The sequence below is a fragment of the Camelus bactrianus genome, chromosome 10, assembly GCF_048773025.1.
Source record: "Camelus bactrianus isolate YW-2024 breed Bactrian camel chromosome 10, ASM4877302v1, whole genome shotgun sequence".
Taxonomy (NCBI): Eukaryota; Metazoa; Chordata; class Mammalia; order Artiodactyla; family Camelidae; genus Camelus; species Camelus bactrianus.
The window spans coordinates 59,609,568-59,632,527 of record NC_133548.1 but is presented as its reverse complement, the minus strand read 5'-3'; the positions used below and the strand labels follow the sequence as shown (position 1 = coordinate 59,632,527).

The 22,960-nt window shown below is 43.5% G+C and overlaps 1 protein-coding gene across 1 annotated transcript in view; it reads left to right on the top strand.

Annotated features, from left to right (window-relative positions):
- The first annotated feature begins 3,866 nt into the window (after positions 1-3,866).
- RAB38 (RAB38, member RAS oncogene family) overlaps positions 3,867-22,960 on the top strand; it is a 56,599-nt gene continuing 37,505 nt past the window's right edge. Inside the window, exon 1 of the mRNA XM_010973380.3 lies at positions 3,867-4,196. Within this exon, the coding sequence (XP_010971682.1) occupies positions 3,995-4,196 (202 nt within the window). The 5' untranslated portion in view covers positions 3,867-3,994. The remainder of the gene's footprint in view (positions 4,197-22,960) is intronic.

Here is a 22,960-nt window from a genome sequence, read left to right as displayed (position 1 = left end):
ACACCCATTCCTGTTGGGCAGATGAAGAGGAAACTGAGTCCTAACTGAACCATGTCTGTCCCTTGCAAATCTAACATGTGTAGCTATGGTACATAATTTTACTTGTTAATAAATCTACCACTGGAAATGATTTAGGGCATAATCTGGTTTTCTTGGTCCAGACTCACTTGCAGTCATTTGCTGATGATAATCAATAAAGATCCTATTCTAGTTTTTCTTTCTGATGAAAAAGTCCGACATCAAAATTCTGGTAGACTGAAATGTGTTCATTTCCAGCACTTCCCGTACAGAATCCATCATGGACTCTTTCCAAATAATCTAAAAATTATTGCCTATTTCCAGACAACTGCTGCACCCCAGAATCAATACTGGATGTGACTCCCCTGGCAAGTTAGCACAGGTTTTAGACAAGCCTAGTTGATAAAAGGGGAACTCTCTGAAGATGACAGAGAAATGAGCTGCAGCCTTAACTTGGCAGAACTATTTATTAAAATAGATATTTAGGAGATTTTTCAAATGCTGCTCTTAGTGGTAGATCTCATTTGAGAGCTTTGGCCCTCTGCTTCAGGAATGAACATTCTTTAGGACAGCCCTGGCTAGTTCCTGTGGTTTGGTGTAATTATTAATAGTGCCTCCTTTCACTCTCAAGAGTCCCAATTTGGATGATAAATTTATGGTCTCCTCTTACAGGCTTTTTCAGAGTAAAGTCCATCCCTTTGAAGATTGCATTAATCTAAGAAAAATTACCTTACCTTTCCTACAACAGGTTATTTGGTGCCCTATCTTTCAGTCATGTAAGTATTTCTTCAGAGCAATAATTAAGAACCACATAAGCTAATGAATAACTCCCTATGGCTCTCTTATTGTTGAAAGCAAATAAAGTAACTTCATAGGGATGAGCCTAAGACAGTAGGCCTGGGAGGAAAACACGAGGGTCTCACATTCATGGTTGCAAAGCAATTTCCAATCATTTAAATTAGCTTTTTCACTTAATATGTGCAAGAATGTGTCCCTACCCTGGACAACAAGGAAATAGAGTCTTAGAGAAATTTGACTCTGTGCCTTCTGAAATGGAATACCTTTCACTCTTGAATTCTGAGCACTTGTGGTTCTCATACACTTTTTACAGACTTGAGTCACCTCCCTTCTTATTCTTCAGGAAGGGGTGTGCTGTGGTTTAGCAATTCGAGGGTAGTAAGATTGTCAAAACATTCCCAGAGATGCTCTGAGAGTTACTGCGGAAAGCAGGTTTCCACAGTGCACGGCGGCTGCTGGGAGGAGGAGCCACAGGGCACAACTCCAACCCTTTCTCTCTGGAGGGGAGGAGAGCCGGCTTGTCAGGATAAAGCCGGGCATCCTTCTGGACAGCCTGAGGCAGATGGATTCTCAGGTTGAGACAGATGGGTTCTTAGGAAGCCTTGTAATCTGAGGGTAGAGGGAAGATAGGAGGCAAGGATGGTCTACTTGTTTGCTAATGCCCTTTTCATCTAAAGATGCTCTGGCCTGAATCTAGTTTATATTCTATCCCCACCTACCTGGCTTCCTGTTTGCAGCCTAGTTCTGAGCAAAGGAAGTAAGTGCAAAGCAAAGCCAGGGAGCACAGAAAAGTTTGCCCTCCAAAAAATGTGCTTGGAGAGCCCTTATCTCGGGGGAAAATGCACAGCAGTTGAGAAGAGAACAGAGCCACAAAACCAGAAGGGAACTATGGCATAATGTTTGTTTTGACATGGTCCTTCCACAGCCTTCCTCCCAAATCTCCTTAAGTAGGGGTGGTGGGGGGATGGAGCAAAGGACAGAAAACGCCACCTCTCCCATGATAGTGCCATGCTGGGGTTGGTTAGAATCGGCTGGGGATGTCACTCTTGCTGGAAGATGTCCAGAAGACCCAGAATTCTGATACTTTAGAGTCAGGAGTACTCTCCAGACATCTTGCAACCCACCCCTCTCATTTTACTCAGGGTCTTTCAAGATTTTACTGAACTGTGAACCTGAGGTGCTCACCAAGCCACTTTAGTCTAAAAGACTTAAAAATTATAAACTGAGAGTCATTTCTTTCCACTGTGAAGAATTGTCATGGGACCTAAATGAATGATTCTGGAAACAAACTGCAATACTTCCTGTGCAGCCAGGGAGCTCGCTCACCGTGGCTGGCCACTGTCCCCGGCATGGCAGAGGGATGCCCTGCCCCCGGAGAGGTAGCAAAGCGAAACTGAAGCTTCAGGACTGGTCCTCAATTTTGCATTCTTTTGCTTAAAGAGACCCCTTCCCCTAATTGTCTGAGCTTCAGGTCCCAGAAAACCTGCATCTTGGCCTGCCTGCCTGCACAATAAATCTAAATGTCTGATGCTCCAACAGATCAGAAGAGGAGAGCAGGTGTGGGTGAGGATGACTCAGCCTGGACCCGGCTGGGAAAACAGGCTGGGGCTTGTGAAGAAGTTGGATCAAGCATAGCGTTGAGGGCTGGCTCACATGACATCTCAAACTTCCAGACCCTCCTTGCTTCCACCACCATTAGCGTCTTGCCCAGACCAAACGTGTCTTTCAGCTGCAGAACCAGTGGAGTCCTATTTTTGCCATCATCCTTAATTTTGCCGGCTCTCAGAATGGCTTAAGCACCTCTGGTTTGTGAGTTCCCACCCTCCCCTCTCCCCCACCACCAAGTGAAGCCACGTTGTTGGCCAGCCTTCTAAGGAGGTAGAATACTTGGCCCACTTATTAGATATAATACTCCTGGTGTGTCCCCTTGTGGCTAGAAACCAACCAATTATTAAAAAATGTATTTATTTACTCTTGTCTGTCTTGTCTGCCTATGTTATCCCTTATCATCCTAAGCACAAATATAATATTGGTTAAAAGAGTGAATGAAAAACACAAACGAAACAACCTCTTTGGCATGAAAGACCTAGGTTTGAATTTAGCTTTTCCTTACCAGCTGTTTGACCCAAGGTACATGACTTAAAATGTCTAGGCCTTGGTTTCCTCATTTGTGAAATGGGAAGAATAATGGTATCTATTTTTAAGACTGCTGGGATGATTAAGTAGCAGATAGATCAAAGCGGGCACAGAGCAAGTGCTGGATAGATGCTTGCTATTATTATGATCACTTGAAGTAATCTGATTCCGTTTAAATTGTCTTTCAGTGGCACTCAGAACATTGAAAGGAAAGCATTTAGGGTTCTCCTGAAGGATAGGAGAGGAAGCAGCTAAAAGCCGTGGATGCCCTCAGCATTTTCAGCCCAATTATCCTCCTGGCTAGACCATTAATAGCTGAATAGGTGTGCAGGTACTTGGCGTTCACACTCTCAGGCTTAGCATCACCGGGTCACTGCGGAAGAAAGCCGGCTGGGGCAGCTCAAATGACTTGCCCAAGGTCACTCCCCTTAAAAACCAGGGCATGCAGGACCCAAATCCAGCAGTGTGCGTCCTGACATTGTATTATCCGCCGCCTCTCCTCCAAGCTCGCTCTACCGTGTGGGATGGCGGGGGGCGGGGCCCATGACCTCAAGGGTCCTGTGTTCAGCCAGGCTTGTTACCACCATCTCCCGCAATTCGCTTAACTTTTTGAGACTCAGGCTCGGGAAACTTGGAAAATAAAACCCACACCCCCAGTGTTGTGGCCTAGATCACAGGCGAGAAAAGCTCTTAGGAAACTGTAAGCGCTGTACGAATAACCTCTGCAAAAGACATTGGCACCTGAGCCACGACCCCCCACCCCCTTTCCAGGCCCGGGAATCGCTCTGGTCTCCAACCCTCTCCAAGGGCGCACGGCGCCGGGCAGGACGGAGAGGAAGGAGGATTAACCCTTGGGCTCCTGCCTGGGCGTTTCTCCAGGCGGCGGGGGAGGAGTTCCGCCCCTCGGCCGGGTCCCGTCCCGCCCCGCCGCCTCCGCTCACTCGCGCCCGCGCTCGCCGTCCTGGAGTCTCTCCCGCCCAGGCCCCGGCTGCGCTTCCCCCGCCCGCACTGCACCGCACCGCACGGCAGGCGGGCCCCCAGGATGCAGGTCCCGCACAAGGAGCACCTGTACAAGCTGCTGGTGATCGGCGATCTGGGCGTGGGCAAGACCAGCATCATCAAGCGCTACGTGCACCAGAACTTCTCCTCGCACTACCGGGCCACCATCGGCGTGGACTTCGCGCTCAAGGTGCTCCACTGGGACCCGGAGACAGTGGTTCGCCTGCAGCTCTGGGACATCGCAGGTGAGCACCCCGGGAGGGGATCCGGGGGCGGGAGCGCCTCGCAGGCCGTCTCCAGTCCCAGGGCAGCGGCTTACAGGCCAAGTGGGAGACACCGATCTGGTCGATGCGGCTCAAGAGACTTTTCTGGTGGGCTGGAAACTTGGTTTTAAAGAAAACAAGAAAAGTTTTTCTCTCTCTCGCTGAAACTTCAAGTGCAGTCCCTGACGCTTCGGGGCTGTTGCTTTATCTCCCTCCCACAGCCTCTCTTGGGACCTGTCGGACAGCGCGGGTCTCCCCAGAGCCCAGAGGGAGACTGTCGGAGTTGCATTCAGTTCTAGGTCTCCTGCTCATTTTCCCGGCGCGGCGCGGGCAATCCTGCCGGTGTCCTGCCCGCCCTTCCATGCCCGGGGCCACCGAGGGGAAGCCCCTACACCGGTTCACAGAGGGAACCGGGAGAGTTCCAGACTAGGAGTTTACCAATTCCTGTTTCCAGTCGCTCACTTTATTACAACTTTTGCCACCCCGTTTTCTACCTTTCAGTCAAACAAGTTTGAGGTTCTCTGCTTTGAGAAAACAAGGACCTTTTTTCTGTGAATAATGTGTTGCAGGTAAACTATTATTTCTCTCTCTCTCTGTCCTCTATGGAAAGGAGCTTGGGCATATATATTTAGGGCCATTTTTGTCTAAGGATCTATGACACTAGCCACAGATTTCCTGATTTGGCCCTAAAATTTTCATTGAGAGATCTCAATGAAAATGAGAAGCTTCTTCACAATTGTTTGAAATCAGAATTTGATTCCTAGGGTTTATACTGGGAAGTTAGACCTTGCAATCCAATGGGATGGTGCAAAGAGTGAGTCTTTGGACCAAGGCTGTTTGTAAGCCGGGCATGTCCAACCCCTCATTATAGATCCTGGCTCTGCTGGTCACTGACCTGCTCAGTGAGGGGCTTCAGACAAGTCCCACCAGCTCAGCTGCATCCCTGTTAAGTGGGGAGCGGTTGGACAATGACAGCTCAGGAACCTTCCTGCTCAGAAGTGTTGAGTCCTCTGGGACTCTCTGTGAACCCCACCAAACAGTCCACTTCAGCTCTGCCTATTTCCTGCTCTGTGACACTAGGAACCTTTTAGAAGTGCTAGACCCAAGCTGGCCATTTCTTGTTCGGAATATAGGTTCATTTTAGCTGGTGCATTTGACTGGAAACACTTCATCATGATGTGAAGTGAGAACAAATGTGGAAAATTTCTGAAAGGGCACTTCTGGTTCTGGGAACTCCAGTGCCTCTTTAATCATGAGCTGCCAGGTCTTGTGATAAAACTCTTGGCATGGGAACAGATTCACGCATTTGGTGTCATCTTTAGCAGCTTTAGTAGCACAGGGGTTATCAGAGTCCAGAAGATGTCATCAGCCACTATCTGATTGGGCTTTATGTCTAGAGAATCCACTATGAGTCTGTGCACTTTGCTGCTGTTTGTTTTAAGGTCAGACAGCTCTTCTGGCTGCATTAAAGTCTCTGCGACCCAGGTTTACAATTAGCATACTGTTTGAAAGGGGATGTCGCTGTAGTTTAGACTTTTGTGTTAAATACAAGTAAGGATGTGACCTCAGGCATGTTATGAGGGTCTCAGTGTCCTTACCTAACAGGGACAATAGTAGGATCTAGCAATTAAGAGCTGAAATTCCAGAGTCAAACTACTTCTGTCTGAATCCCCTGTTTTACCCGTATATCCTGGACAATTTTAGGCAAGTTCCCTAACTTCCTATAAATCAGTTTTCTTATCTGTAAATAGAATGTTTTCTCCTAACAAATGAGAGATGAGCAACCAGCAAATGCTAGCAAAATCCATTAGTACTTTCTGTGTAGGAGAGCTGAAGGATTGCTGTTACACTAGCTACCTTTTTTTTTTTTTTTTTTGAACATGTATAAATGCTGGGCAAGAAGAACATGATATAAATATGCTAAGTAAATCTTAATAACTGATAATTCCTAACAATTGAGGAACACATAAACTGCTCCCAAACACCCAGCACCATCTTTCAGCTTTATCTACATTACAACATGCTTTCTTGAGCAATTTCATCCCCAAGCTTAGACATACCTCCTGAGTCATGGTTCTGTGCTGGACTGAAGTTGCCATGGAGGCTGTGGTCACAGAAGCCTGTAAATAAGAAATCTGAGAAGCCTTGAAACGTCAATTCTACAGACACAGTGGTGTGCACCATCTCTGCGGGGAACCCTCTCTTCCCCGGAGCTCTGTGGTCAGTGCTAACCTGTCTTTGGCAATGTCCAGCCCAAAGGCTGTGTGGGCAGAATTAGAAGTTGGGCAGCAAACAAAGCTGGTTGTGGGGAAGCCGGGTCACTGTGGGAAAGGATGAATGGAGCATGGTACTGACGTGTTTCAAGCTGCAGAGCTAGCTCTGCAAGGAGTGAGTTCATATGAAATTCAGCCTCAACTGCCCAGCCAGACTCCAGTCAGCTAAGTGTATCTTACAGCATCTTCACATCAGCCTGTCTGTGCAACCTTAGGAATGCTTCTCTGTCTGCTTTGTGCTCACTTCTGGTGCGTGTCTGGGAAGAACAGGCAGTGAAGTAGACGGCCTCGCCTTGAGAGCGCTGGGGATAAGGATGAGGTAGAGGGGACGTGCCCTGTCCTGATAGGATGGATGTCAGGTCTGTCTGCTGTCGAGGGAATCTGTTCATTTAGACTTTTGATATCCATTTGGGTCAATGGCAAGTAGCGTCCAATTTGTTCAACTCATTCCCATGATGTATGTCTCATAGCCACTTAGACTGGCCAATCTGCTCCTGAAAAGGACTCTGAAAAGTAGCTTTCAGGGCTTGTGAAGGAGGCCTTGAAACCAGCGTGATGAATCCCACAAACCCCACAGGGGACGGCAATTGCCCTGAATCCCAGTGATTCCACTGCAGAGGAGCATCTGGGTCCACTCTGGGTTCAGAAGCTCTTGATAGAATCAGAGAAATTAAGTCACTTTGCCCAAGGCCACCCAGGTAATAAGTGGACGAGCCGGGTTTGACGCAGTTCTGTCTGATCTGGAACCAAGCCATGCTCTTCATGGCCACGGGCCTGTGAGTGCCTGGTACACAGTGGGCCCACTGGGGTTATGCCCTCTTCCTCTTTAAAAGCACTGCTTCTTCAGTAGATGGGTAATCCTTGCCTTCTCTTTCCCATTTCTCATGTGTTTTTGGATATTAATCAAAATTGCTGTGCCGACAGTAGAAGGAAATGGAATTTATTTCTGAAAATTTGATTCTTGATTACAGGGTTTTTTTCTTTTTATAGATTTATCCCCAGAAAAGTAAATAGAAAGTTCATACTTGAAACCCTCCTTTCCTGCCCCCCTCCAGATCTCAGCGCTGTGGTTACTTCACCGGCCCTTTCAGAGAGAACTACACAATTTCGTCTAGAACTCTTGATGCACTTTGGGAACCAGCTGCAGGGATGGGGACAGTGATAGTGAGAGGAACCAACATTTCTTAGGCATTTGTTATTCCTACCATTGTCCATGCATATTTAATTTTTATTTTCCCAGTAAAATAGCTGGTAGTGCTAGAATTTAAAACTTGGCCATTGAATTCAGCCCTCAGGTTCCTAACAGCTTTGCTCTATTTCCCACAATTTAAAAATAGAATACTGTAGGCATGTTCTAAATTATAGCTATTCTGAAAATGTAATACTTGACACTGGGCAAGTCATGAAACCTTGCTGAATCTTAGTTGCCCCATCTTTGAATGGCTGGCTGTTTCATCTTCCTGTGATGTCACATGTTGGAACAACGTTATCTCTGGCGGTCTCCGTCAGCACTGATGTAGTCTCACTGTGCCCAGTTAGTATGTGGCAGCTTACACCAACTTCTTTACCTACTAGCTCTGCGACTCGTGCAGGTTACTTCACGTCTGTGCCTTGGTTTGCTCTCTGTAAACTGGGGACAATAGCAGAACCCGCATCTTAGAGTTAAAAGAATGAGATGAGTTAGTTCATGTAAAGCTGTGCCTGACACATCCTACATGTTAGTATTACTCTTGTTGTTTTAATTGTCCTTATAAACTACTTTCACATACATTCTTCTGCTTGATCTTCCTAGCATCACTGAGAGTATAGACAGAGCAGGTGGTGTCACACCTATTTTATGTTCGAGATGATCAAGAATCAGAGAGGTAAGGGACTCGCCCAAGGTCACAAGAGCTTGCAAGTAGCAGAAGAGACTGGGAGCAGCAGTTCTGTTTAACTCCATCTCTCATGCATATATGAGAGCGATGACCAAGTCTCTTGGTCATCAGAAATCCCAACTCTAGATTTAAGAAATACAGTAGAGAATAAATTAAGTTGGCAGATAATTTAGAGAACACTTTTTCACCATGTGAAAGTTTCACTGCAAGGCTCTCCTAAATAATTAAATTCCCCTAAACAGTTAAAACAAGATCCAACTTATAAGATAAGTATTTCCCTGCAGGGCACATCTATATGGACCTTCCCCACCCAAGCTGTATGACCAAGAAGCATTGGAGGACATTAACTATCCAACAGGCAGAGTGACAGCAGGTTTTAGCCCCAGTCAGACACCGACTCCCCACACCAGTGGCTGTGAGATTCATCCGGGTCACAGTGGTGGGGTTGTTTTAGAGTTTATAAAGTGCTTCCAAGTTGTGAAATTCAACTGAAGGAATGGTTTGGACATGACTGCCTCTTCAATATCTATTTCTAAAAGACTAATTCTCCAAGTTTTAGAAAAAGTGTATTAAATAGCAACCTAAGAGATCTAAAAATGCAGAAAGAGCTAAATTTGGCAACCACGTGTTGGGCAAAAATAATCAAAATGCATGTCAAGTCTGGCCACTTTCTGCTGGACATCTTACCACCTTGTTTCTAGCGTGGCTAATTATAGATTTTTCTAAATACCATGTGGATTAACACACTACGTGCTTACAAGTAAATAATACGTACACTGAGCAAAACAGTGAACTTTCAAAGTGAGGTGAGGAATAGGTGGGAAATGCGCCTCAGGGCTTCTTGCATGGGGGTCATTAGAGAATTTCCGTGTGTCACAGGCACACGGGAATTAGGCATGTGGGACAAGTCCCCTCATCCAGGTTTTAGAGGACAGTCCTGACAGGAGGGCACATAGCAGCCTGACCAAGGAAAGCGAAGTCATTTGAGAGGAGGGAATGCGGCGAACATCTCTTATGTGTACGGCTAGCTTCTTCAGCAGATGTGTGTGTTAAATGTCTGGTGTGTGTTAGGCACTGTGCTAGGTAGTGGGAAAACAAAGAAAGGTAAAGAATTGAACAAGACTTGATTCCTGACCTCAGGAACGTCACAGTTTAATGGGCATGATGGCATGAAAGCAAATCACTGTAACAGTAAGTGAAGTGTGTCGACACAGGTGACTCCAGAACACTCTGGTGAAGCAGAGGGCGTCCTGTCCATACCACATCCATCCATTCTCTGAGATTAAACCTGAGCAGACTGAACAAAGCCTCCAGCTAGTGTGGTATTTCCTGCGCTCTTACCTAGCATCAGTTAATCCCTCTGAGTGATTTCAGAGCCGCATAACTTGAGATGGAAGTTCATCCTCTGGTCCTCTTTAATTCTGTCTCCTTCTCTTGAGGAGCTCATATGTTCCCATGGCTTTAAACTCTATGCCACTGACTCCAAAACCATGAATGTAACCTTGACTTCTCACGAGCTTCAGACCTACGATTATGTCTTCTGGCTGGACATCACCTTTATGCTATATCACTTATATTATAGGATCAATATGCCATAGCTGAGTTGCATTAAAAAATAAGATAGTTGTTTTTTCTATTAGTAAAGTAATGTATGCTCAATATAGCAAAAATGGAATGTACAAAAGAAAACAACAATAATAACAACAAGGAAAACAAACAGAGAATATCTACCATCACCCTCTTGATGGAAGTGGTAAATGACGCTGCTTGTAAATCTCAACTAGAAGTGTCTCTCACATGGTGGGTCTTTGTTATGTTATGTTAACAATACTACCTTTTACCCAGTCACTAAGACTTGAAACCTGTGCCACCTTTTCTCCTTCTTTGAGCCTCAGAGGTTTTCGATCTCCAGGTCACACAGTGATCGTACCTCTCCCGTCACTGTCCTAGACCAGGGACAGCACTATTATTACTCACCTGTTCTGTTGTCACGGCCACATGGCTAGTTCTGGTCTCTTCCTCCTCTGGTTCTTATGTGTACCAAGGTCAAGTTTATCTTCCCAGAACATCACTTTGGTGGTTCCCCATCGCCCATAGATTATATACGTCCTGGTGAGAAGAATTAAAGTGGTAGAGATGAGCTGATTGGAGGGATGATGACTAGAAGGAAGACAGATTCTAAGAGCTATTGAGGGAGGAGTTCATGTGATCCTTGAAAATAAGAAGTAAGTGGAGTCCCTGAGACCTGATCAGGTCAAATGGAAGTCCAGGATCTATCTCACCGTGGCCTTGTCAGAACACAGTTACTGTCATTTAGAGTCGAAATGATACTTAAATATTTTGTTTTATTTTATTGCATCTTATTTAAAAAGTTGTTTTTGAACTTCAGGATTTGAGAGGTATAAAAGCTTACCTGGGAAAACTTACTCATTCACTTAATAAGCATAGGGTTTTAGGGGTGAATAAAATAGACCACTCTTCACTCTTATGGAAATTGATTTTTGGTAGGGCATAAAGATATTTAAAGATAATCATGGAGAAAATTATTTAATCACTGTTTTGGTAAGTGCTCTGAGAGAAATGTCAGATGCTAAAGAAAGTCAAAACAGGGCACCTACCGTAGCCATGATGTGGAGATTAGACGATGTGGTAGGGACTGGAGGTGGTCCAGCACTGCTGGAGATTACAGTGTGAGGAGGGAAGTGGTGAGAAGGAGCATTTGACGAGTTACAAAAGGACGTATATGCTAAGCCAGTGGTGAAGAGTGATAATTCCTTACATTTTTCAATTTATCAACGTAGTCTTTGGAGTTTAAACAGTGCAGTGATTCTGGCAAATAGGTCATAGTATTTCCAGTTTTATAGGTGAGGAAACTGGGCCAAGTATAAATATAACATGGTGCCTGGTACATTGTAGTTGCTTAATAAAAGTCATTTGGTGGTAAATAGCCACTGGGATTGATGCTAAAGTCATCACGCATCTGAAAAAATTTTGAGGGAAGTTATTGTATGGTATGTTTAGACCCCAATTGCTCCCTTTTCTGAGGATTAACTTTGGGAAATCCTGCAAAGCTTCCAAACCATTGAGAACCCTTTTTATTTTTTTTACTCTTTTTGATTCGGAGATGGACATTCCCAGATGGATATGGTGGCCCTAACTGCTCCTGGGGTAGAAATCAGGTTCATTCCATCCAGGGAAGATTCCTGTCTTCTAGGTGGGTGAACTGAGTAGTCTCCATCAGACTTGGCAAGGTCAAGTCTGAGGCTTTGGCCTGCGGTTCCAAATTATTGAGTTCTACTAACTTTTTTCAGCTGTTTGAGAGCTTAAGAAGTTATATGATCCAAAATTACTGTTTGAAAATAACTCAGGTTTCAATTTCACCGTTTCCCACTTCCTTTAGTTTTCTATTCTCTGGTATTAGTCAGATCCTATCTTTTCTACCTTGAATGATAACGCTATCTTATCTTTCCTTTCAGTAGCCATGTCTTCCTCACAACTCATCTGAACAACTGTAGCAGCTTCCTAATGCCCATCCCCTTCCTCAAGATTTCCCACCCATCAGCTTATAATCCACAGAGGTGAGACTTAGCGTGGCATCATCCCGGTTAGGTGTTCTCCAGTTTGGCATCCTTGGGTGGATCCTCAGCACTTTCGGAATGAAAGACTATGCTTTTTAGCATGAAATTCAAGGCCTTTCATGATCAGGCCTCTGTCACCCATTCCAGTTTTATCTCTCATACCTGTGATTCTTGACCATTCTGGGTATCTTAAAGTGGCTTCAGGTCAACTGCCTTTCCCTTCATACTGTGGCTCACACAGTTGCCTCTGGCTAACGTCACTTTCTTCTTTGTTCAGATAGCTCCTGTGGGTTCTTTGTCACTCACCCACCTCACCTCCTACAGGAAGTCTCTTTTGAGTCCACGTGACTGAGGGAGACACTGCGTGTCTGCTCCCATAATATCCCATGCTTACTCCAGATTAGACATCCTCTACTACTGCACTGGAATGCTTTTACCCCCAACCATAGCCCTAGTACTTGGTATGAGTGGATGCTTAATGAGTATTTGTTCAGTAAAAAGTTTCAGTCAACTCTTTCATCATTGTTTTCATTCTAAGACATATCATCAATCTAAAAATTTCTTCAGTAAAACAAAAAAAAAAAACCTTTTTGTTTAGGAACAAAATTAAAGTTTTGTTCATGCTTGAAAGACTTCATAATTTTAGGAACATCGACATATGAAAAATACATATGTTTTCGAATTGATAAATATGGCAATCACTTTCCTTAAGGTGACAATCTGTTTTACTTTTTCACCATAAAAACTGGAGAGTGGGCTTAAAGACCATTCTTAAAAGCTGTGCTTCTTCATTTAACAAAGTCTTCACAATTTGGAGTTGAAATGTCATTCATTTGCTGGTCAAATGGCAAAACTCTATTTTCTTTATGATTTTTTGATAGCTAAAATGAAGTAATAAAGGTAAAACCTTGAGGGCTCATCAAACCAAATCCCTCATTTACGGATGAGGAAGCTGTGCTCTGAGAGGGGGGGCTGTATTAGTTTCTGAAGCCCATACAGCAAGTTAATGGTAGAACTGGAACCAGAATGCAGGCTTCTCTGGCTTATTAACGATGAGATTTGAAGAACTAAAAACGTGGTTTTTAATACCAGATGTTTTGGTGTTCTCTTAAGTACTGGGGCACAAAAATAATTTAATCTGGTAGGCACCCAGCTATGGAAGTTCATGCAATGAAGAAGAGAGGATGGTGGTATGGCATTGGGGTGAACGAAAGTCACCCATGGTCTGGCTTCAAATAACACCCCTAATATAATTTCCCCCAGTGCTCCATTATGAGACCAAAAATGTGGCCATTTGGACTCCTTGCTCCTCCTATTCACACCCTGTGTTTATTGCCTCGCTGCCTTTGTTCCTGCTCTTCTTGCTGGTTCACATGCCCTTCCCTTTGTTTCCACATACCCGCATCTTACCTGATGTTTAAGACACCCCCCCCCCCCCCCCCCGAGAGGGCAACTCCTCTACAAAGACGTCCCTAATTCTCTCCTTCCCCTGGTAACTTCTTCCTGCCTTGAATCCCACACGCCTTTACTCCCGTCTGGCGCTTCTCCCCGTGGCCGTTTATTAGTTTACGTGCCCCTCTCCAGCTATCCTTCCCTACGTTCAGCAGAGCTTGCCGCACGTTGTTATGTAATTTAATGAAATGACTGTGGGGTTACCACAGAAGTGGAGAAGGAGAAATTTCTGTGTAGGTGGAGAACGAGGCAAGGGCCGGTTTCAGAAGCAAAGGGAAGAGAGTTTAAGAAGAAGACAGTCAATCATTTCAAATGTCTGGGAGAAATCAGAATGCTTACCTATTGTCCTGAGTCTCTGCTTTTCGTGGTCTGTGTTATCCAAACATTATTTAGCCTCTCTTCCTCATCAGTCTTGCATAGATCTGCTCTCTCAGGAGGAACAATGGAAAACCCAGCTTCTTGTGTATCTCCTCAGCCTAATGGAGGCAAAGAAATTATCGACAGTGTGAGAGATTCAGACACATTTCCATCTAATTTATGGAGTGAAGTTGAAAACAAATTGATTTAAATTACTAGTTGGGAGGACTGTTTTCCCACTACAATGTAATGTGTTATTAATAGCCACCATTTATTGGGTGTCAGGCGTGGTGCTGCGCATTTTTGTGTATCAATTTATTTACTGCTCACAGTGAGCTGATCCGTAAGTACTATTACTAACCCTGTCAGAAAGACGAGAGAACTGTGCTTAGACGGCGAGACAACACATATATAAGCAAACAAACACATAAAACTTTTCAAAAGTCACACAGACAATAAGGGACGGTGCTCGGATGTGAAGTGAGATTTGTCTGCTTACAAATTCTGTTTTTTAATCACTCTATTCTACTAGTTCCTGCTGTGTAACAGAACAACGCAATTGTTTTCACATGTCACGGATTGTTTACGTTGCATTCGGATGATACACCTTATTTATTTTAAAGGAATATTTATTATTATTTTTAACCTTTCTACTTTGGATAGAGCTAAGAATTGAAGGAACTAAATTCTTTGCACACATCATTGCTTAGACCACGTGGTTGGTTTGACTTAATAAGAACCATCTTAATATACTACTTTTAGACAGGAAAGCCATAGTGCATAAGGGACACGAGTCTCTAGTTTGAGAATTAAAAATAAAAGTAGCTAGGCCACTTGATGGTATTGGAATAAAAATTAAGTGTTATATGGCAGTAGAGGGGTGTGTGTGTGTGTGTTAAACTTAAGAAAACGATCCTCTAGACTAGACTCTAGCAGATGTTCTCAAATTTCCTCAGTTCACAGACCCTTTTGTGTCAGTTATTATTTCATGGTGCCTCTAGGCCAATAGAAATACCTAAAATTCTGTTTCTTAAGCACCAAACAATTTGATAGGGATTATATTCTAATAGCTTAATAGCCACTTGGAAAAAAATGGAAGACATGAATGAAAAGAAAATTATTTTTATTTCATTTTTAATAACTAATTATTCACTGTTGGCATATGCATTCCTTTGGGCCATAGACTAGTGTCTCAAAACTTTGAGTCAGTGGACACCACCACCCTCATTTCTTGTTTCCTGTTGACTTTCACATGACTCTTGTTTCTTATCACACAAACTGCAAAAACCCCACTCCCTTTAAAAAGATGGGATCACATCAAAAGGAAGTAGCACTATCTAATGTTAAAATTGTGGACTGCTTCTGGCTAGTAGTTCCTGAGGTGTCTGATTGATCTTCAGCACCACCGTGCTTGCCTTGAAATTTAAAAAATCCTGTTGTCCCCCCAGCCCCCACCCCCATGAGTTCAGTGAGGCACCCCCAAGCACCTTGGCACACATCTTGGGAATTTAGCTCTAGAGGAATCTGAAAATTCTTTAAGCGTGAAACTCTTAGAGTCTAGGGTCTCTTGAGATTTATAAAAGTATCTTTAAAGGTTACTTAGAGGTGATGTTTTAAATGCTAAGTAGTTCAAAGATAGTTTTTTATTTAATACATTTGCTCTTACAATTCAGTGGATATATTTTTAGATTGCTTGTTCAGTATTTATTTAGGTTGTAATTGGTTTAATTCAAACCTAAGAAACTGACCCTCCTGTCTTGATTCATGCCAACCTGTCTTCTGTGGCTTGCTTTTATTCCCTCCCTCCATCCAGTATTGGACATTGCATTGCCATATGATCTTTTTTCTCTATCCAAGCAAGTTACTTCATTTAAACTGAGTAGTGTCAGACCCCGTCAAAATTAATTCTGACAAAAAATCTGAGATACTGTTGGATACTCATTTACACACACCCTTCTCCACACACACTGCTTTAAACTTAAATATAAATTCAGAATTTAGTGAGGAGGAAGTGTATAGCTGAGTGGCAGTGTGCCTGCTTCACATGCACGAGGTCCTGGGTTCAATCCGCAGAACCTCCATTAAAAATAAATAAATAAACCTAACTACCTCCCCTCCTCAAAAAAATTTTTAAAAAACGTAATGAGAATATTTTTGAAATTTAATTTAAAACCAGACACTGTAATCCATCCACCCTTGCTTTCTGTAATGCTGTGGACCCTAAGAAACCAATGGTTACTCTTTAGGGCATCCTAGTCTCTTGCCCACTTTAGCTTACTTCAATACATTGCATCTAGCTTTACCTTCTTGTTCGACAGAGACAAGACTGACAACCAGCAGTAAGATGAAAGGAGAGCCATCGTTTATAAGGGAGCTAAAGAAATTGTGGAAAGAGCTTGGCGGTTCTGAGCTGGGGACAGATTTTTTTCAGAGTGGATTTTAAGGATGAGTAGGAGTTTAGTAGGCATAGAAAGTAAATGAGTTCGATTCAAGATCTTGCCTTATTGAGTCCACTCCTCTCCCTGCTGGGGGTCCCTCTCCCAAATAAGAAATCAATATTAATTGTTCCTTTATTATGTAAAGAGTACTTGTATTGCCAGTTCCATTCTGTTGTGCAAGTCCATCGAGAGCACAGACTGAGAGCCACTCAGTGTGAGCTCTGGAGGGATAGAGGACGGTGGCGAGGAACTCAACAGTGGGCTCAAGGAGTCTGCAGTGTGACCGGGGACACGGGCTGCCGAGTTTGCAGCACATAAAAATCCATACAAGGCAGGGTCTGATTAGGTGAGGCTGTGATACGTTCAGTCAGCCCTGGGTGTGTGTAGGGGAGGAAGGTATTGAGCGTGAGGCCAAGTAGTCAGAGAAAGCTCCAAGAAGGTAGTTTGGTCCATCTTTGAAGCAGAGGTAGGATTTAGTTATGCACAGAATTAGAGAGGATGCATTGCAGTGTGGGTGGGAGTGCCCTGGAGTGATTGTGAAGGACAGCAGGAAGCAGAGCTGAGCAGAGCCTAGCAAGGCATCCTTTTGGGCGGGACCCTGACCTCAGTCTGAGGATTAGCCTTTAACTTGTAGATCAAGGTGTGCGACCTTAAACATCCCATAGAAGCCCAGAGGGTAAAATAAATGAACTCTTTGCCTGGCAAACACCTGTTTATCTTTCAAGGGCTTCCCTGTAAAACCTGTTCTCAATTCGGGACCACCCAAGCTACTGCTCCCTGTTTCCCTAGGAAATGGGGACAAATCTTCCCCAGAATCCTGGCTCCCACTTTGTTTCTTACAAAACTTCACATACAGCTGGATGGATGTACTGGAACAAGACCAAGTGTGTTAAAGGGTATTTCGAGGCAAAGAAACAAACATGGGATCCTACGTAACTGTCTATAAGAGCCTTACAGTAGGAATGGGTCAAGAGCAATGATTTAATTTAAAATAAAATTATGTATATAATCTTATATTAATAAATTTGAGGAAATAAAGGAGCTTGAAAATATTAAAAATTATATAAATTTCACTGAATTCTAAATATTTTGTTAGCATTATTTTAATAAAATGTATATAGAAACATTAAATTTAAGGCAGTATTTCTGTGGTATCTAACACGGTGAAAGCCGATTTTTTTCCTTTGTTCTGTACCGATCATCTCAAATGAACTTGACAGCATTATTCACTTAATGTAGCCCCTCCATTTCTGAATGCTGAGTTTTCATGACATTCCCATCTGTATATTTATGTATCTTTATTTCACCGTATAAAGATACAACATCTGTATATTTCTCTTCCTATTTATAACTGTTGGAAAATAGTTCAACTTACTTTAAATCTTGTGCGAGTCACATAACATGCTAGCAGTCTAACCTCCAGTTTTTGGCATCAGTTTTAGGCAGTCGTGGGTCCCTGAAAGTTTTTAACTGGCAAATAATAGGGCAAAAACAGGGCTTTGGAAGGTGAATCTGGCAGAGATGTACAGAAATTAAAATACAAGTTAAACCTCCAGTCCTGCCCTCCCCCTGGAACTTCAGACTCGAATATCTGGTCTCGATACCCAGTATCGCTGAGTTCTGCCTACTCAACGTGTCTGTGTAACAGACATCTCAAACCTCACATGTCAAAATCCCATCTACTTCCACAAAACCCGCGCCTCCAAAAGTCTCCTCCAGCTCAGCTAATGGCAACTCCATGCTTTCAGTAATTCGGGTCAAAAGCTTGGGAGTCACGCTTGAATCATCTCGTAATCCATATCCCACGTGTCTCCTCTATCTCCAAATATATCTAGAAAACAACCAGTCTTGAGCATCTTCACCACTTCGGTCCACGTCATTGTCTCCTGCCTTGATCACTGTCTCCCCACTTCCCAGTGTGCGTCCTGCACATCGTCCCTCACTGCAGCAGCCGTGGTTATCCATTTACTCCTGTCAGTTCGGGTTTCGCGTCTGCTCACAATGCTTTCCTCTCTCACCCAGAGGGAAAGGCAGCATCCGTGTCATGGCCCCACACTGTCTGCCGTCCGGGTCACGTGATCTGCCTGCCTCATCACACGCTACTCTTCCCCTTGCTCGGCCCTCTCCAGCCAGCACAGCTCCTCGCTGCCTCCACGCATTTGCCAGGCACATCTGTGCCTCAGCGTCTTAGTACTTGGCCGTTCCCTCTGCCTAAAGTCCTTTTCTCCTAAATATCCATATGGCTTGCTCCTTTACCTCTTTTCAGTCTTTACTCAAATGATACCTTCTCAGTGAGCCTTCCCTATCCATCCTGCTTAACTTTGCCCTCTCCTCCAGCATTCCTGTCTCTCCCTTCCTACTTTATGTTTCCTCCATAGCACTTTTCACCAGGTAGTAGTAATCTGTGTATCTTCCTTTTTTTTCCCCCTGCTTATTTCTTTAGGGGGAGGTAATTAGATTTACTTATTTATTTATTTTTTGATGGAGGTACTGGGGATTGAACCCAGGGCCTTGTGCATGCTAGGCATTCACTCTACCACTGAGCTAGACCCTCCCTCTCTGTTTGTCTCTTTTTACTAGAATGTAAGCTTCATGAGGGCAAGGCTTTTTAATCTTTTTTTTTTCTCCTAGTTGCTGGTTTTTCTAGTTGTGTGTTTCTAGTGCCTGGAAATTAATAGGCATTCAAATTTTTTTGTTAGATAAATGAAAGCGGTGTGGTGAGATGAGACAACTAAAGTGATCTCAGTGGGAGGGGAAAGAAAGTGAATGCCAGAGACATGGCAGAGGATAATAAAGACTTGTTAAGCCGTGAGTAATCACTGGGAGAAGGTAAAGAATTAGGGGTTATTCCTTCACTCAGCAAGGACACCTTATTGAACACTTATTGTCTACACAGGGCAGTGTTTGTCGTGGGGCTGCAGAAAATTGGTTCTGGCCAGGGAGAGGTTAGCACTTTTGTAGCGGAAGATTACACAAGTTTAATTCTAGAATATAAGGCTAGGTGACTTGGGAAAATGGTGATTATTTGACACTTTTCTCTCCCTGGTTTGGTGGAGCAAAGAAGTGAGGAGAGATGATGAAAAAGTTTCAGAACCACTGCCAGAGGGTCAGATGGGCTCTTAAAAAAACGGAGAAAGCCTTGCTCACCAGGATGCCAGCCTGACTCTGATCCTTTTCTGTGGGTTTCCCTGAGCCTTTAAAACTAGCTTACACCATTGTAAATTCAGTGCCCATTTTATCATCATAGCAATTGGGTATTTTTTCTCCAGATCCTTATTTAAGGTTCCTATTTTTAGTTTTATCTTCCTGCTTTTCATACCGTTATTAGAAATAAAGAGCATACATTGGTGGTACTTTTAGTTCTACTGATTGTGCCATGACCCAAACAGTATATATTTGGAACACAGTAAATTGATTCAAGAGATTATTTCTTAAGAAGGTGAGAATGATTATGAAAACATAACATTCCTTTCTAAAACTCATTGCAACAGGTATGCACATAAGCCTGTTAGAATAATGTTAATTTTCTCCATCAGTGAACACCTATTGATTATTTACTGAAAACAAGAGTAGAATATAGAGTCAGTGCATTAGTATGCTGCACTGGTCCATGAGTCCATGACAATGTTGTATTTTAGAGGAAGGAGGAATCTTAATTTCAGTTTATTTCTACCATGGTATCTTGAGCTCTTACCATATCCAAAAGGTAGAGAAATAGGCCTCAGATTTACAACATGAAAACACGACCAACCTGCTCTCCAGGTTTTTGCAATGCCAAGGCAGAGAGAGAAGCATGAATACACAGCAGTGATAAGTGTGAATAGAAAAGGCTGGAGAAAATGCTGTGGGGTTGTGAAGAAGGGGGCCATGGTTCCAGCTGGCAGGATGAGAAGGTCGCACAGATGTGTGAGATTTCAGGGCACAATTATGGGATGCACAGGATTTCACTAAACAGACTGAGAGGAGAGACGGGGAGGGAATTCAGGCTTTGGGAACAGAGATACAAAAAGGGAAGAGAATCCAGGGAGTAATGCAGGATGTGTTTCAGCAAGGACAGGTAGGCCAGTGTGGCCTGGCCGTGGAGCACACTGTAGGAAGTGACAAGAGAAGAGTGTGGCAATGTGGTTGGAACCAAAGGCTCCAACTGTGGAGTGTTCATAAAGGTTTTCTTTTAAGCATATGAGTCACTGAAGGGCTGAAATGGCAGGGAAGAATGGTGATATTTGTATTTTGAAGGTGGATTCTGATAAAAAAATTGAAGTTCTAAGACTTCACCTAGGGAGGGTTTTAAAAAACCGATTCCTGAGCCCCATACAAGATTAATGCGGTAAGAATCTCTGAGGAGGATGCCCCAGGAATGGGTGTTCTATAAACACCTCAGATGATTTCTAACCACCCCCAGCTTTGTTGCGATATCACTAACATATAACTTTGTGTAAGTTTAAGGCATGCCATGCAATGATATGATATATGTGTGTATTGTGAAATGATTATCACAGTGAGCTTAGTTAACGCCTCCATTACCTCACCTAATTACCTTTTTGTGTGTGTGTTTGGTGAGAACATTTAAGATTTACTCTCTTGGCAACTTTCTATTGTGTAATACAGTGCTGTTGACTGCAGTCACCCTGATGGACATCAGATCCCCAGAACGGATACATCTTACAACTGCAAGTTTGTACCCTTTGACCAACATCTTTTGTCCTGTCCCGCAGCCTCTGGCCACCACCATTCTACTCCCTGTTTTTATGAATTCTAGGCTGTTTATGACCTTTTTAGATTCCTCATATAAATGAGATCATACAGTATTTTTCTTCTGTCCAACTTATTTCCCTAGCATAATGCTCTTACAGCTTTTGCCCATGTAGTTGCAAAAGGCAGGATTTCCTCCTTTTTCATGGCTGAATAATGTTCTGTTGTACACATGTACAGCTGGTTCTCCGTATCTACAGACTCCATATCCAGAGATGACAGAGGGTGGAACGTACCAGGTCATTTTATAAGGGACTTGAGCACCTGCAGATTTTCATGTCTGTGGTGTGGAACCAATCCCCTGAGGCTACTGAGGGATGATTATAGTACATTTTCTTTATCCATTCATCTGTTGATAGACATTTAGGAGGCTTCCGTGTCTGGACTATTGTCGATAATGCTGCAGTGAATGTGGGTGGGCAGGTATCTCTTTCAGGTAGTGATTTCATTTCCTTCCAAAACATGCCCATCAGGCAATTTCTTGTGCTGCCAGGATGGCAACTGTATGAAGACCTGTGTTATATTTATATTTATTTTAAGGGATAATGGGAGTGACAACAACTGAGATGCTGAGAGCCCCCATTAGGGAGCTGTCAGGGGTCCAGGTGAAGTCCTGCACTGGAGCAATGTTGATGGAGAGGAAGGGGCAGAGTCAAGAGCCACTTTGGAATAGAAGGGTTGGTAGCATGTTGGAGACCCTTTGGATATGGGGATGAGGAGGGAGTTAGTTGGAAGATGATCTGAAGGTGCTGCTCTGGGTGGCAGTGTGGATGGTGATGTTGCGAACCAGAGTAGGGAACACAGGAGGAGTGGGAGGTAGAGAATGGGATTCCCCTGCCTATTGGGGAAGTTGATTAAAGGGTGTTGCCAGAGGCAATAATGAATTCAGTTTAAGGTGTCTAATCTGGTTCCTTATTTTACCCATGAGGAAACTGAGGCTCAGAATGGTAAAGTGACTGATCTGAGGTCACAGAGCCAGGGGGTTCATAGAAAATCCTCTTGTTTCTATGTCTGTCTAGAAGATTCACTGCTTGGTTATATGACCACTGAGAGCATCTCTAAAGTACTAATTACCAAGTGAAAATATCATTAAATACACACTATGGCTGTGTTGCTTGCGTGTGTTTTTACCTGAGTCCATGACAGCAAACGGGCCACTTCAGGCAGTTGGAACAGAGGACCAGGTGTTGACTTAATGGTGATGTCATAGGGCTAGCAGGCATGAGAGCAGGAAGGGACCTTAGGGATCAGCCAGAACAACTTCGTTTTACAGTTGAGAAAACTGAGTCTCAGGGAGAGAAATACATTTGTCTAAGGCTCTCCGGTAACGAGGAATTAAAATTAAAATCTCTGTCTTCTGGCCTTTCGATATAGTGCCTCCTACAGTGAGGTTATCCAAACTGTTACTGCGGCCATTGTATTAACTTCGTGATTCAGTAGGTTGATTTGTTGTCTAACATCCCTCAAGGCTGAAAGCTGAATCACGAGCTATTATATACACATCTGCAGAGTGTGTTTAGAGACTGAGGGAAATGGGGACTTACATGGTGAATTGGATCATTTTCAGTACACATGCATCTCCTATGACACTTCTTAAGTTTTTCTAGGACAAAAATGTATATATTTGCAGCACAAAGCACAGAACCTGGATCATATTAGCTATTTAATAAGTGTGTGTCAAATAAGTGATTTAACCGCAATGGCATTTTTTGAACTGTAGTCTTTTTTAAAAAGGTAAAGAACCTATGATAGATTCATCAGGTCTCCACTTTGCCCACATGTAGGCTTTCGCTAAGAGCCACATGGTTCTCATTCTTTTATTAAGAAGCAACGGAGAGGGCTGTCAGCTGACAAAGGCAGGATAAAATGTGAGTGCTGGAACTGCCCTGGTCTGAATGTGACCTCTTGCTGGAACACCAGAACTACAAACTTCCCAAGTCTCCTGGCCCAGTGACCTCAATATACAAAGGTCTTTTCTTTCTAGAAACAAATCTTTTTCTCCTTGTTTTTGATCTGACA